The following is a 16,033-nucleotide window of genomic DNA, read 5'->3' as shown; positions in this document are numbered from 1 at the left end:
TTTTTTTTTTTTTTTTTTTTTTTTTTGGTACCAGGATTGAACTCAGGTCCTTGTGCTTGCAAGTCAGGCAGCAGCACCACTGAGCTAAATCCCCAGCCTGGAAAAACAATCTTTGTTTGTTTGGTTTTGGTTTTTTTGAGACAGGGTCTCTCTATGCAGTTGAGACTGATCTGGAACTCACTATGTAGCCCAGGCTGGTTTTGAACTCACAGCGATCCTCCTGCCTCAGCCTCCTGAGTGCTGGGATTACAGGCAAGCACCACCACGCTGGAAAAACAATCTTAAGACACATCACACGAGGACACGAGACAGCTCACAGCTGGCAAAACTCAAAGCCGAGTCTCAAGTTCAACTGCCTTCCCAGGAAAGGTTGAACCATTAGGGGCTGGCAAGGACTCAAGGTCTGCTCACATCAGAAGCTCTTGTAGCTTATGGAGTTTCCAAAAGGCCATTGCATCCCTTCTGAGGAAGGACACTGTGAGTACTGGCAAGGTAACGCCTGCCAAAGACCATCTTCAAGGGCTCCATGCTCGACCACGGCTTGGCACATCAGTCCTGAAATCACTGATTCAAGAGTTTCTCAGAAGTGACTTGGGAAAATGACATATCTTTTAAATAAATCTTTTAAATCCTCTCACATTTGGCAGCAGAGATCTGCCAACAATTTCCACGTCCCAGACTCACTGAACACATGGCCTAAAGGGGTGCTGCTCCCCGATCGAAATCAGGGCTCTTCCGGAAAGCAGCAACGCAGTGTCTGAGGGAAGGCTGTTCTCTCATACTTGCCCTGGTGTCTAAGACACACAGAAGGGTAAAAATAAAGGGGGAGAGTTCTGAGAACAACCCTCTGCATGTTTGCCCAAAGGAAATGATTTGAAAAAAGCTTGGCAAATTTTTCTCAGGACACCAGTAAGCATAACAATAATATCCAGCATTTATTGAGTTCTGCTTCTCCGTGTGTGCCGTGTACTTTTCTGCCCGTAATATGTATGATCTCATTTGATTTTTGTGATTACAACACAAGGTAGCTACTGATATTAATCCCAGGTACGAATGAGGAAATGGAGGCAGAGAAAGATAAAATCACCGGTTAGCTGAGGCTGAGGGGGGACGTGACCATCGGCAGCCAGACTGCAGAAACTGATCTTCATTTGTAATCATTACTTTACCTAGAAGGTCCAGTTTTTTCACCTACCCTTTAACCTGCAAAGTCATTTCTGAAAACAAATAAAAATAAGATTTCTATGTACATGGCTGGCTACTGCTCGCAGCAGATCACATGCCGGTGAGCTGAGGGTAACGGAATTTTGCCTCCTCCAAAGAGAGGTGGGGCTTTGCCCTCAGCTTCCTGGAGGCGACTTCTAACCCCCGGGGTTGTCTTGCACGAATGTCTTTCCACTTAGAGAATTTGGGCTGCGCTGGACAGTAACACTGATTTATGGTGGGGCTTTGGGTCACACAGCACAGCTCTACCTCAGGAGGGGCTGGCGGCTAAGGCCAACCACGTGGCTCAGATACTGTGGGGAAACTGAGGGCAAGTGACAGGGATTTGCCTGGTGCAAAGGTTTGGCTTTGCCCTTGCTCCCATGTCCACATGGCCAAGCCCCACTAAAAGCCCTGGACACCACACCTTCGTGGCTGCCCTGGGTGGCAATGCCCCGTGCATACTGTCGCCCGTGTTGTCAGGAAGCGTCCACGCTGTCCCTGGGCGAGGACGGGCGGAAGGTCTGCGTTTGGACCTCTCCCGGACCCCACCCCGTGCTGACCTCAGCCTGTCATTTGCTCTAACAAACCCTAAGCTTAGCCTTGGGTGAGTTCCACGCACCCTTCCAGCAAATGACTGGAACCGAGGGTGGTGTTTGGCAGTTGGTGTCAGAAAGGGGGATGATCTTGTGGACCACTGGTTAGCTTTACAGAGGCCAATTCTAAAGGACAAGAGCGAGGTACATTTTGGTCTCTGTGTGTCACTGCCACCCCGCAGGGGAATTGCAGAGGGGTCAGTGCCAGTGTCCCATACTCACTGTCGATCCCAACAGAGGGAAGACCAACAGGGTTTAGGGGGTGTTACTCCTACAGGCTGCCCCGGGGGCTTCAGGAGGCGCCTTCTGGGATCCTGAGGACCCAGAAGAGAAGAGCACTGCCTCGGTCCGTAGGGTCTCATGTCGTTACAGAGGGTGCGCACACCCCTCCTGGATGCCCCGAGACAGGCAGGCAGGCTGTCCTCACTACAGCCAGCCTCACCCAGGACAGCGAGTGGGCAGAGAGAGCAGGTGGAAGCCGTCTCACTCATTCATTCACACGGCCAGCACAAATCCGACGTCCCCCATGCATTCCAGACACTGCCAGGAAAGTGCCCTGTTCCTTCACTGAGATTAGAACAAGAAAGACATTGCTGGTCTTACTCAAGATGATCAAGAAGAAAGGAAGAGCACTTCTCGGGACCAGATGTTTCGAAGGAATGTAGTCCCCCTGAATTTGGGGTCACAGAACCCATAGAGATGTTTACCTCAGGGCTCAGGCTAACCTGTTCAGCTCTGTCCTCTCTTCCGTCTCCCACCACTATCTCCGTCAAAGTCGCGGGCATCGCTCACCAGGGTGACGGTAGTGGCCTCCTGACGGATCCAGTCACCGTCCACCCTCCTCACCTGCCCACACCCCACACCGCGGCAGGGTGGTTTTGGCAATGCCAAGTCTGCGCGGTCCGCCATCCCTTCCGCAGCGCCAATTCTCCCGGCCAGAGGGCGCGCCCTGCGGAGGGGCCCCTCTCCCACCTTCCGCCACACCCCAGCTCAGCCTTCAGATCTCCCCAAGACCGCCGCTCCAAGATGCCTTCCCTGGTGACACTGCCTGGGAAGGACCCCTGTGAGTCCTCCGCTCTCCGCAGAGCTCCGTCTCTTGGCGTGATTTCCACCGCTGTGTGATCACCGGGTCCATGCGTTCTCTCCAGGGTGCTCCCCGCTGCTCCCACTAGGGTCCAGCAGGACAGAACATGCTTGTTTGTTGTTACCACTGTGTCCCAGAGCAAAGCACACTGCCTGGTGTAGCATATATGTTTTTAAACAATGATAAACAACAAATATACGACTAGATGAATGCCAAAATACTGCCGAAAATGACCAAAGAAATATATAAAAATGGGGGTGAGCCCTGCAGACCAGAGAAGACTCGTCACTCATGTGAAAAATGCCAGAGACCCTGCCAGGTCCATCAGGGAGGAAAGACCAGACTGAGACCGGACATCTAGACCAGGTCCTGAAGAACGCCCCTGAGCTCGGGCTGGCAGGGCCTGCCCAGGTGGGCTGGGGTCGGCCGTGTGCGAGAAGGAGGTTCTGAGGCCTCCCGCGGGCTGGCACAGGGTGTCCTATCCCCCACGCCACAGCTGGCTGGCAGCTGAGGAAGCCGGGGCCTGCTGAAGCCCGCACATGAGCCCAAAACCTCTCTTGAGACAGTAGAGAAGCTGTTTGCCAGGCAGCTGTCCCCACCCGTCTTTGAGGTCCTCCTCATCACCTCTGGTCCAGCCAGCCCACATTCCCCACGTTTGGGAGGAGCTCTGACTCAGGAATGACAGCCTCTGCAGCAACCACTGAGTCCAAGATCACGAACCAGACGCTCGCTCCCACGAGGTACCCCACAGTCCTAGCTGCCGTCAGAAGCCACTTGCATGGTCTTCCACGGGATAGAACTGGACCCGGACACAGGCTGGGCCTCGCTTCCCTTGGGCGGCCGGCTCATTCACTCCTCTCCGCTTGCAGGTGGGCCAAAGTCCTGGGCAGCATTTATGGACCCAGGCTCCTCAGGGGAGCGGGGTGCCTCCTCTTTCACATTTTCCTTCTCCACTGGCTAAAAGACCCCAAGGACACAGAGGTCCCGGGAACCCATGGAACACCATGGACTCGTGAGACACACAGGCTCGAGAAACCCCTGCTGCCTTACAACACCGGGCCGGGTGGGGGACAGCAGTAAACTTGCTGTTCTTCACTGTAGTGAGACGTTCTGAGCCAGCTACTAATATAATCCAGTGGGAGAAAAACTACTCGTCCCATGACAAGCTTTTGTTTGGTTTTGCAGTACTAGGGATCTGATCCCGTGGTCTCCTGCATGTGTGCTGGGCAAGAGCTCTAACTCCAAGCTACGTCCTTACCCCCGACAAGTTCACAATGCCCAGTGTGGAAAGTGACTGGACAGATCAGAGCAAATGTTCCATAAATAGATTTATTAGCTACAAAAAGCAAAGGAAATTTTAGAAAAATCTCTAATTATTGTAATAATTGGAGTCCATCCTGGATATATGAAAGTGAAAAATCTGTGATGAGCTTTCAGATGAAAAACATGAACTCTTGAATTCTGGAAGGCGATGACCACAATCAACAAAAGACTAGATATAAACTGGGTATGGTAGCGCACACCTATAATCCCAGCATTCTGGGAGGCTGAGGCAGGACAATCCCAAGCTCAAATCTAGCCTTGCAATTTAGGGACTTGAGACCCTGTCTCAAAATAAAAAATAAATAAATACATAAATAAAAAAGGGCTGGGGATGTAGTTCAGTGCTCTGAGTTCAACCCTAGTCAGTACTCAAAACAAAACAAAACAAAACCCAGCTACTGAAAATGCTCCCAAAGAATAAGCTAAACTATCAGTCTGAAATAAATAGAGGAAGAGTATTATCCAAAACAGCCACCACCAGGGGAGGGCATAAAGGAGAAGCAGAGGGTTTTGGGGGAACCGGGAGCAAGTCATCCTCTGGACCCCTCTAGCCGGGCCCAAACGACGAGTGAGTGAGACGGAAACTAGAGGTGGGCCGGCTGGACGTGTGGAGAGGAGGCAGAGCACGGTGTGACCGCCATCTGACCACCCCAGAGCCCGCAGAGGCAGGGTGCTCGGGCCTCCTTCACACGGCGCCCGGGAGCCTTGGTTACTCTTCCGGAACAACGGCACTGTCCTTTACAACACGGCTGTGTGCTCAGGAGGTCAGGATGGGTGAGACAGCCTGAACTACAAAGTGAGACTCTGTCTCAAAAAAAAGTCACAATGAATAACAAAGACGTGAAAAAGAAAGGTAAAATAAAAATATTAGGGGCTGAAGGTGTAGCTGAGTGGTAGAGCACTTCCTAAGGATGCCCTGGGTTCAATCTCAGCACCATTAAAAGAAAAGAAGGTTGAGAACAGCGGCATAAAGTGTAGGTTATGGGAGGGGTCTCCTCTATTCTTTGTTTGTTTTTGGTGCTGGGACCGAACGTGGGACCTTGTGCTTGTGAGGCAGGTGGCAGCACCACTGAGCTAAATGCCCAGCCCTCCTCTATTCTTTTGATGTTTCAAGAATCATGGATTGGGGCTGGGCTGGGGCTCAGGATAGAGCACTTTCCTAGCATGGGCAAAGCCTGGGGGACAGGCACTTGGTAAACACGGGCAACAGAACAACCACAGAAAATTGGTGAAGGAAGAAAAAGGCTTTAAAGTAATACTCGTGAAAAGACATCAAATAAAAAATCTATATAGATAAATAGAATCACCCACTCCCCAAATTGACAAATTAATCATTTAAATAGCAAATCACATACAATTATAAAATAAGAACTTGTAACTGGGAGTTTATAAATTTTTAATTATAGTGGGAGATTTTAGTGTGCTTCTCTCAGATCAAGGCAAAAATTAGTAAGGATGTATAGAAGAATCAAATAATAAAATTAATAAGCATGATTTAAGAGCCACATACTGAATTTATCAATGTACGAAGAGAAAATGAAAAACTTTTGAGGACATTGATTAAAGTTTAAAATACTGATCTAATTTTATAGGCATGAAAAAGCCAATAACATTCCACAAAATAACAAAGTTGTAAAAAAACTCTACGAAATCATGTGGACATGGTTTGGCATAATATAACAGAACGAGAAAGTCAGTTCAAAACAATAAACCTGGAAGTGTCCCCCGCAAAAAACACTTGGAAAAGCCTAGGTACAGTGAAACTGGACATTACTCAAACATCTGTGGGATTAAAGACCATTTGTACCAAAGCAGGGAGGCCACTGAGGCCGCGTGGATAGAGAAACCCACATTCTGAAATGCTCCGTCAGCACACGGGAAAGGACCGGACAAGGGGCTAAGCTCTCTCCAGCAGGTGTGACGAACCCAGGAGCAGGGACAGGAGCCAGGAAAGGCTCAGAAAGAAAAGGCACCAGAGGAAGGATGGGACTGGGGAGCCGGATCCGAGAGATCTCAGGCAAGCTTGATTTTATGGAGGAAAAGACAAAGATACACATGCACAATGAAAAGAAAGAACAGATAACTGCAGTGGAGAAAGAGATTTAAAAATCTTAAAGAGGATACTATATGAAGCTATGCAAATATCTTAAAGCTTCAATGAAACAAAAGCCTTCAGTGTGAAAATTATTTTGAGACAGAAACCTGATATGCCAAAACTATTCACAAGTCTGAAGAAGCTGTCAGAACACTGCCCACAAAGACAGCGCTGGCCCACGCGGTCTCCGAGGCGGTGTCCCCTGTACCATGTCCAAGCGACAGCTGCCTGCTCTGGAGAGCACGGCGGTTTCGCTGGAGAACTACTGGGTCTTTCTTCTATGTTTTGCCGGAGAACAACAGAAGAGAATGAACATGCATTTAACCCGAGCAAGGCTGAGAAGGCAGGATTTTGATTGGGTTTTACTTTATTTGGTCTCACATGTGATTCAATCAGATACAGAAAGATCAGAGCCCAGGCAGGGCTGCACCCCACAGAGAAGAAAGGGAGAGGCCAGTCAAGCAATCACTTGGCAGCACCCACCCACCGGGCACTGGGAGTGGTGCCGCTAGAATTCTTGGATGTCCCATTCTGTGGAAATTGTTTAAATTTACTTTCAAATTAGTTAAAATAAAAACCATTCCTTCATGCCTCTAATCCCAGCACACTGGGAGGCTGAGGCAGGAGAACTGCAAGTTAGAGCCCAGCCTGGGCAACTCAGTCACTTAGCAAGACCCTGTTTCAAAATTAAAAATTAAAAAAAGCTAGCTTGGCATGGGGGCGCACTCCTGTCATCCCAGCACTCAGGAGGCTGAGGCAGGAGGATCGCTGTGAGTTTGAGACCAGCCTGGGCTACATAGTGAGTTCCAGGTCAGTCTCAACTACATAGTGAGACCCTGTCTCAAAAATAAAACAAAACAAACAAACAAAAATTTAAAAAGCTGAGGATGTAGCTCAGTGTGAAGGCCCTGGGTTCAATTTCCGGTTCTGCCCCCTCATCCTATCCCTCAGTTGCACTGGTTCTATCTCAAGTGCTCAACAACTACATGCGGCTACTACTCTGGAGAATGCAGATATACACATTCTCACAACTGCGAGAGCTCTACAGACAGAACTGGACATCCGGGGCATTCGTGCAACTCTGAGATTAATGTTTCCCTCCCTCTCTTCCTTTTTCGGTGGTACTGGAGATTGAAACCATGACCCTCTCTGAGCTACATCTCCAGTCTTTTTTATATTTAAGACAGAGTCATGCAAAATATCTGAGTTGCCCAGGCTGTGCTCAAACTTGTGATTCTCCTGCTTCAGCCTCCCAGAGAGCTGGGATTACAGGGGTGAGCCATCACACACTGGGCTTTGCTGCCTTTCTAAGAGGGCAGTTCTGTGCTTTTGCCTAATATTACTAGACTGGTAGAAAAACTAACACCCGACTGTTATTAGGGGCCTGTGTCTCATTCAGTTAGATACGCTAAGTGGAGATTCATATGGTTTATTATCCTTAGAACCTTGTCTAACTCAGCAACAGTGCAATTCAGTCCTACACCCCTGAGCAGGATCAAATGTATCAGGTGTTTTATTTCAGGAAAAGAGTGGTGTCTAAGCAATGAGACCCATTTATGGGATTTAACAAATTACAAATGTAATTTAAAATAAAAACAGAAAGCATACAATATCAATTAATGACTATAAGTATATTAATTACTGTAAATAAAATATTAGTTTTGGATTAAAGGCGATCAAGTGAGAAAATTTCTTGATACAACTACAAACTTTTTCAAAAGCAAAGGTACCTTTTCCCTTCATGTAGTTGCTTTGTTTTCTTGGGTTGGTGCTTTTTCCATTTTAAATCAGTGCTGAGATTCCCATGATTTCTGTTTCGCAGGCACTGTCTAGTAGCATTCAAGTACATAAATCACAGGAATAATATTTTTACGTGGCAAAAGATCTCAAAAGGTTATGTAAAGTACATCTTTAAAAATAACATTTCAAACACAGGCTTGTAATCCCAGCACCCGGGAGACCGAGACACAACTGCAAGTTCAAGCCTAGCCTGGGCAACCTAATGACATGTCTCAAAATAAAAAAAAAGGAGGAAGGGACTGGGGATGTAGCGCAGTGCAAAGACCCTGGGTTCACTTCCACAGGAAGGAATGGAAAAAGGGAGGGTGGGAGAGAGAGCGGGAGAGAGGGAGGGAGGGGGGAAAATAGTAACATTTTCCCCCAGGTCTGCTTTCTTTAAATTCAGTGGTTATGAGTGAAGATTTTAGAGACCAGCTGATCAAGTTCACATCTCAACTGTATATTTATTAGCTCTGTAATCTTGGGAAAAGTCATGTCATCTCTCATTGTTACATTTTAGTTTCCTTATCTCTAAAGTGGGAACAATGATTATAGCCCTATCTAGGCTCCTAGAGAGAATTCAGTAATGCAAAGCACATAATGAGCCTAGAATAGTGCTTGGATATAGTAGGTGTTCAATAAATATCATAATACTGTAATACAACAGCATAATGATTAACATAAAGCGTGCTGATTAGTACTAAACCACTAATTAACTAGTGGCCTAGTGATTAAACTGCCTTAATTCTGGATTTAAAGTCTTGGGAGATCTGTTTAAACACTTGTCCATCTGGCAAATATTACCAAGAACCAATTTTTCAGGGTTGTACTGACTGCCGGACTAATAAATAAAGATCAATGCAACATGATCCCTGCCCCAGAGGACAGCAAATCCCAGCAGGAGAGAGACACATCTACCTAAACAGATAAATCACAAGGCAACCCGGTTACATGCCCTAACAACAGAAGCAAGCGAAGATGCTGGGGGAGGTCAGAGGCTGCAGAGATCCGCCCTGCCTGAGGGGCTGCGGAAGGCTGCGGTGCTATAATGTGATTTTCTCAGGAACTATAATGTAATTTATTCTGGTACAGAACCTTTGAGAAATGATTCCCAACAAATGCAGGTCTGTTCTTCTATTTTTTAAACTACAACACTGGTCAAGAAAGCAGACCCACTTGACCCTGTATGTGCAAATCACACCTACACGCCCGACAGGCACACCCGGCTCCGACAGTACTGCTCAGGAGGGGAGGAAGCTAGCATGCCCGCATCAATGCAAAGGTGGGAGAGGACACAAGTGTGGCCCAAAAGCCATCCTTTCACTGGCCAGTGCTGCTCCCAGCCCTGTTTCCGGCCTCTCTCGGTTTGCGCTCACGGCCTGCAGGGTGAGGTGCAAAAGCAGGGTTCTGGAGCAGAGGCAATGCTTTCTGCCTCCCACTGTCTTCCTCACTCCTGTTCTGTCCGTGCTGGGAGAAGGTGGGCAGCTGGAGTGCCGAGCTCCGTGGCGTGTGATGGAGCACCGTGTTGGTTAGAATTCTCTGTGGTCTTTGGAGAGACACCGGCGGAGGGAGAACCCCCGCAGCCTGCCTCCAGCTCCGGCGTGGCTCGTCATCCGTCCCTGGCCAGTGTCCTCAGCAGGCTCCGTCTCCATCATGGTGTTAGCTGGCGGCCTAGGCTCATATCCTCCTGTGTTTGCCAATCTAGTGATACTGCCTGGCTCCACGGCTCTGCCGTCCCTTCCTAGGGCACCAGTGCCTGCAAAGCTCTGTCTGCACTGCGCCGAGGTGAGGAGCCGCTCTGGCCTTTCGGTACATGTTCCAGCCAGAGCCTCGCTGCCACTGCCTAGTCCTGCCCGTCATTCTTGTCCCTTCCCATCACGTCCCCCATCTTGTCCGTCACTGGTCACCTCTCTGAAACACCCTCTCTCCGATGGCCCTGCTCCTTCATGTGCCAGGTACTGTATCCGACTGCCATCTCAGGCACACCTGTCTCCTCTTCTATCTGAATAGTGGTCTGTGATGCCCAACTTCCCGGCAGAGAGTCACCACCAGAGGTGACCAGTCCGGACCTGCACAACGGCTGATTACCCATCCCACTGCCAAAATACCAGGATGCTTTCTACCTCGATATGGAAAATGGAGAAAAACTGGCAAACCTCTGGTGTTATTGCTCGGACCACAGCAAATCTGTTTATCCTGTTCTCCACCACCTCATTTTGGCTGAGAGACACTGGGTCTGTACGAGAAGTAGCTAACAATAAAATATTGAGAATCACCCCTTTACTGCACGGGCACTGCAGTTTCCTTTCAAGAAGACAATGGGCAAGAAGCGGAGAAGGTTCTTTTCCAGCTAGAACCATGGAAGGTGCTGAAGATGAGAGAACAAGGGCTCCTGCTCTGACTGAAACCCTTCAGAAAAAGAGAAAATCTTGCAGAGCTGAAGATCACGCGCCTGAGAAAGAGCCGCCCCAAAGATTCCTGGAAGGGCCAGGAGGAAGTTACCTGTGAAGCTACACACCGTAATGAGGAATGCAGGAAGCCCTGAGACTCAAAGGGCCGGGATGGTGTGACAAGCGGTAACTCCCGTAAGTGTGCAGAATTCAAGTTGGCATCTGTCGCTGGGATCGGAGGCTGGTGGGAGCCCAAAGGTCTGAAAACTGTCACAGCTGCATGGCCAGATGCTCAGTGGCACTCAAGCTCCACAAGGCTGCGGCAAATAGGCTGAAGTTGGGGAACCACATATTGCACGGGGAGCCTGAACCTAAAGTCAGGCACTGAGCTCATCCTCAAGCGTGGTTATGGGAAAATCAGGAAGCAGGAAGGTGCCTGGGCAGACAGCACCTTAACTGCTCGTCTCTCGGGAGACACAACATCATCTGTGCAGAGGATGTGGGTCATGAGGTCTATACTTCTGGAGAGCAGTCCAAGGAAGCACACACTCCTGGTGGCCCTTCGGAAACTCCTAAGAGTGGAACGAGGGGGGAAAAAGCCTATTCGGCAGAAGGCAGGGATGCTGGCCACGGGGAAGCCTAGGGCTGCTTAGGATGAGCGAAGGCATCTGCCGTGCCGTTTCTGTACTCCAATCAGTTCATACACAGTGACTGCTTGCAAATTAAAAAGAAAAGAAGTGAGCGAGGGAAATAAATGGAATCTTAGGAAATGCAGTTTTTATAAGCAGAGGGCCAAAGGCAGGGCGAGAGGCAGGACAAGTCCCGGAAGCACAGTGTCCTGGAGAGAACAGTCTTGCCAGCGTGCCAGCCAGTGCCAGGCTGGGAGGAGAGCTGTCTCTTCATAATCTGCAGCTTGGTTTTTGATCCAGATGGCTGACATCTTCTCAAGTGCAGGTAAAGAGCTGAGCAAACATTTCTTCAGCGTGCCCCTTCCAACTAGACTTTGACCTGTAGCCCCAAAGGCCTGTGCTATACACACATCCTGGAGCCGCTAGCTCAGACCAGCAAAGAGAGAAGCCAGGAGAAAATCCTATCTCATTCCAGCAGAGCTGCACAAGACAAACACCAACTACACCCTGGAAATCGATCAGGAGGCTGCACAATCCCTGGTCATGCAACTGTTTTACTTGGAAAAGCTGCAGTCCCAGCTGAGGGCCAGTTACACATCCTGAATGTTGAAAAACCAACGACAGAATAGCTCTTTGTTTCTCTTTGAAGATTTTGTAAAACAGGGAAAAAAAATCCTCCAATAATGGGAGCTAGGAAATAATGCTACAGAGATCCTGAAGATTAAACAAGGAAGCAAATATTTAACATTTCTTTACTATGAAACTAAAAATTTTAGAGAATGGTTGCTATACTCAGGGAGATAGAAGATACAACCTCTTTGCAATAGTGTATAAAGCTCGTGGATGAGATAAAAGATGCCTCCATAATGCAAATAGAAGATGAAAATCTTTATTGGAAGAGGCGAATCAAAGCGTTAATTTTAGAAAACCAACATAGCAAAGGTTGGTACAGTATTTGTATGTATAATCTAAGCTATGCCATAAGCTAAGGCAGAAGGATCATGAGTTCAAGGAAGGCTGGGCGACACAGTGAGAACCTGATTCTTATTAAAAAAGAAAAAAGAAAACCAAAGGTCATTATCTTCATCATGTTAAATTCTGAAAATAGAAGGAAAAGGAACAAAATGAAATGAAAATAAGGAGAAAGAAAAGACTGTCATGGAGGACTGAGAAAAAAGTTTTACTGTTTCAAGTGGGAAAAAAATGAACAATAATCAAAGATGTAGTAGAAGGAAATATTCATCCCTGACTAAAGACTTGGGTTTGACAGTCACAGAGATACAATGTTTCTGGCAAAATGAATTATAAGAGAAATGTGTAGAGAAATTATAGGAAAAACTTTTAAATTAAAAAAAATAAATAAAAATTTGAGAAAAAAATCAGTCAGGAAAAGTTATCAAGAAAGAAAATAAATCAGAATGGCCTCAGACTCCTCTTCAGAAGTCTAAAAGGCAGAAAGTAACTGTACTGGATTGAATAGAATTTTATCCAAATTTTGGTCTTCCTAGAACCTCAGACCTTATTTGCAAGTGGAGTCTTTGTAGAGGCAATTTGTCAGGACGAGGTCCTATTGGACTCAATGGATCCTAAATCTAATCACTGGTATCTTTATAAGGGAAGAAGAGGAGATTCAGATTGAGGGGTGCAGACAAGGAAGCCGTGGGTTGACGCAGGCAGAGGCTGGAGTCATCAGCTACAGGCCAAGGTTGAAAAGGATGACTGGCCACCCCACAAGCTGGGAGAGGAAAGAAAGGGAAAGGGTTCTCTCTTGAGCCTCACGGGGAGCACAGTCTTACCTCACCTTCGTTTAGATTTCTAGCCTCCAGCACCACGAGGGAGTACATTTCTGTGGTCTTAATCCAGCCAGTTTGTGCAAATCTATTACAGCTGGTCTAGAAAATGAATACAGTAATACATCAAAATTTGTGAAGTTTTAATAGAAAAAGGTGGTGACTCAGAAATTTAAAAACTAACCAATGGGCCAGGGAGATAGTTCAGTGGTGGCATGGCTGCCCGGCAAGTGCAAAGTCCTAAATTCCATATCCAGTAATGGGACACACACACACACACACACACACGGACACCCATGGACACCACATGGACTAGCCAAATCGTTCTCATGGGTGCTACAACATATGATCAAATATGTCATTATTAGCCAGGCATGGTGGCGCACGCCTGTAATCCCAGCACTTGGGAGGTTGAGGCAGGAGGATCGCTGTGAGTTCAAGACCAGCCTGGGCTACACATTGAATTCCAGGTCAGTCTCAACTACATAGTGAGACCCTGTCTCAGAGAGTGCCCCCCACAATAAGTTATTATTAAAGAAGATGTCCTTATGTACGGCCTAAAAGTGTTTCCTGAAATGGCAGGATAAGATGCCTACAAACCATTGCTATCTACTATTATTCTGGAGGTTAGGGTCAAGGAAGTCAGACAGAAAGAAGAAATAAGACATTTGGATAGGAAGAGACCAAATTGTTTGTTAAAAAGTATCTTTGCTTACTTAAGTGAAGAAACAAAATATATAGGCCTATTTTGTATACAAATTTAAGTACTAATGAGATATATACTAAATCTTAATAGTGATTCTTGGCAGGTGATAGGATTAAAGATGAACTTAATTTTCCTCTGTGCTTTTTAGTATATTTCAAATTTGCTGTATTGAGAGTGTATTTCTTTAATAATCACAAAAGTATATTAAGGTGTATCAGCATGCAAACACACACACATACACACAAAGAATGAGAAGTAACAAAATTTAAGAAGAGAAGACACAATACATCAGACATAAATTCATTTATCAGATTTTTGGCAAAACTGATCTTCTAATTAATATGTGAACACCCAGCAGTGCGCTTAGTGCTGCTGGGGATACTGTGAAAAAAGGATCACTAAGTTGCTACGTTGCCCAGGCTGGGCTCAATCTTTCGATTTTCCTGCCTCAGGTTTCCAGAGTGCTGGGATTACAGGTGCGCACCACTGCATACAGCCCCCTGTTATTTTCTTATCCCTATCTCTCCAAGAGAATGAGTAAGAAACATATAAGTCACTGTGATAAATGGGAGCTTATAAAAAAATACTCAGCCCATTCCAGACATACTGAATCAAAATGTGAATTTTAAACATATTGCTCAAATGATTTTTCTGGCACAATAACATTTGAGGGCCACTGGAGCAGTGTGTAACAATGGCAAGACCATGGGACTGCAAAGTAAAACATTCTGTAGACAGTGTGTGTGTATGTGTGTGTGTGTGTGAGGGACACTTACTAAGTATGTGACTGTGGACAAATTAATTAACCTCTCTGAATTTCAGTGACCTCATCTGTAAAATGAGATGATGATAGAATATTCGTCTCTTTTGGTAGTTGTGAAATTTCAAAATAGTTTACTTATCTAAAACACTAAAAAGACTGACACTGGCCAAGCACATTTATATGAACAAAGAGCAACCCAGCCACGCAATTTATTATCATACAGAACCAGCACGGTTTGGTAAGAGACTAGACGTGGCCCATGTGCGATTTCCTGGTTTCCTTGTAATGTTAGAAGTGGCAAAGCAACAGAAGGCAGGGCCATCTGCTTGGCGGCTTGGCTTTGGGGAAAGAGAGACCATGACCAGGGCGCATTCAGTTTCAGGCATGCTGAGGTCCTGCTGCCTCTGGGCCCCACCTGGTAGAGATGTCCAGTGGGTGTTTGGGTCCATGGACAGCAGCCTGGTGACAGAAATCAGGACTGTGCATACGGGTATGGCTGTTGCCGACTCAGCTGAAGCCATAGGGGTAGGGAAGGCCACCCCGGAAGCACGCAGGAGAAAGGGCTGTACAGAGTGCTGGAGGCTGACCTGGGGGAGCACCCAAGTTCCAGTGCCAGGGGTACAGAAGGAGCCCTAGAAGAAGCCAGGAAGATGAGTCAGGCAGGCAGCAGGAAACCCACGTGCGCACAGTCACACCAGGAAGGACCAGTGCTGTGGAGTGGTTGTGTGAGAAAAACACAGAGAGCCGGGTATGGTGGCGCACGCCTGGGATCCCAGTGTTATGGGATGCAGAGGTAGGAGGACTGCAAGTTGGAGTTGAGCCTGGACAACTCAATGACTTAGTGACGCCCTGTCTCAAAATAAAAAATAAGACAAGGGCAGGGGCCCCAGTAATGCCAAAATAAAGAAGCGACAACTGCACTTGGTAGCAGCAAGGTCTCTGATGACCTTGGCAAGAGTGGTTTCAGTGCAGGGCGAGAAGATGAAGCATTAAAAGGAGAAAGAAGGGAGACTGGAAGTGGTACAGGGATCAAAGGGAGAAGGTTGTGAAAGCTGAAATATACTCTGAAAGTAATTAAAAAGTCTTCACATCTATTAAGAGAACGCAGTTTGAGATTACGTTTTAAAAGACTGAAATATAGTGATAACTGCAATGGTCCAATTAAAAAGCTGGGGCTGAAAAGCATACAGAAAGCAACCCAAAGTAGCTGCTTTAATTAAATGGGTAAAATAATTCAATGTGAAAAGAGTCCTTGTGGCTCCACAGAACTGGGAGGAGAGCAGCCCTTCTGGTTTAAGTCAATCATACAGGTGACATTGGCTTTTTTGGTGGGGAGGGGCATGATTTCCCCTAAATCCACTTAGTGGAAACAGGGGCACAACCTCTAGAGGTATTCCTCTCCTTCAAAGGGGCAAACAAGCCGCTCCGTCTGTGGGATGGACAGGGATTTGCCCCGAGATGGGAGAAAGCTAGAAGGAGATCTCAGGATAAAGGCACCACGGCAGTTACCAGTGAAACTTCAAAGCCCATGGATCTACAAGCGTGGGGAAGCTGTCTCCAGGCACCTACCGAGGCAGCTAATAAGTTAAAAAGGGAAACCTCCCGAGGATCAGGGATTTGCCCCGAGATGGGAGAAAGCTAGAAGGAGATCTCAGGATAAAGGCACCACGGCAGA

At 47.1% G+C, this 16,033-nt stretch overlaps 1 protein-coding gene across 4 annotated transcripts in view; it reads right to left on the bottom strand.

The window, feature by feature from the left end:
- The window catches only part of Garnl3 (GTPase activating Rap/RanGAP domain like 3), a 139,538-nt gene that overhangs the window by 77,921 nt on the left and 45,584 nt on the right, over positions 1–16,033 (bottom strand). Inside the window, exon 1 of one of the 4 annotated variants that reach the window (XM_033759267.1) lies at positions 12,896–12,972. The exons of the other annotated variants lie outside the window; for them this stretch is intronic. Within the exon in view, the coding sequence (XP_033615158.1) occupies positions 12,896–12,943 (48 nt within the window). The 5' untranslated portion in view covers positions 12,944–12,972. Of the gene's footprint in view, positions 1–12,895; positions 12,973–16,033 lie in introns of those variants that run through there. 4 annotated transcript variants of the gene reach the window in all.

Source organism: Fukomys damarensis, unplaced genomic scaffold, assembly GCF_012274545.1.
Source record: "Fukomys damarensis isolate Sample0158 unplaced genomic scaffold, DMR_v1.0_HiC HiC_scaffold_36, whole genome shotgun sequence".
Taxonomy (NCBI): Eukaryota; Metazoa; Chordata; class Mammalia; order Rodentia; family Bathyergidae; genus Fukomys; species Fukomys damarensis.
Note: the sequence above shows the minus strand (reverse complement) of the source record. Positions and strands in the feature narration are given on the sequence as shown.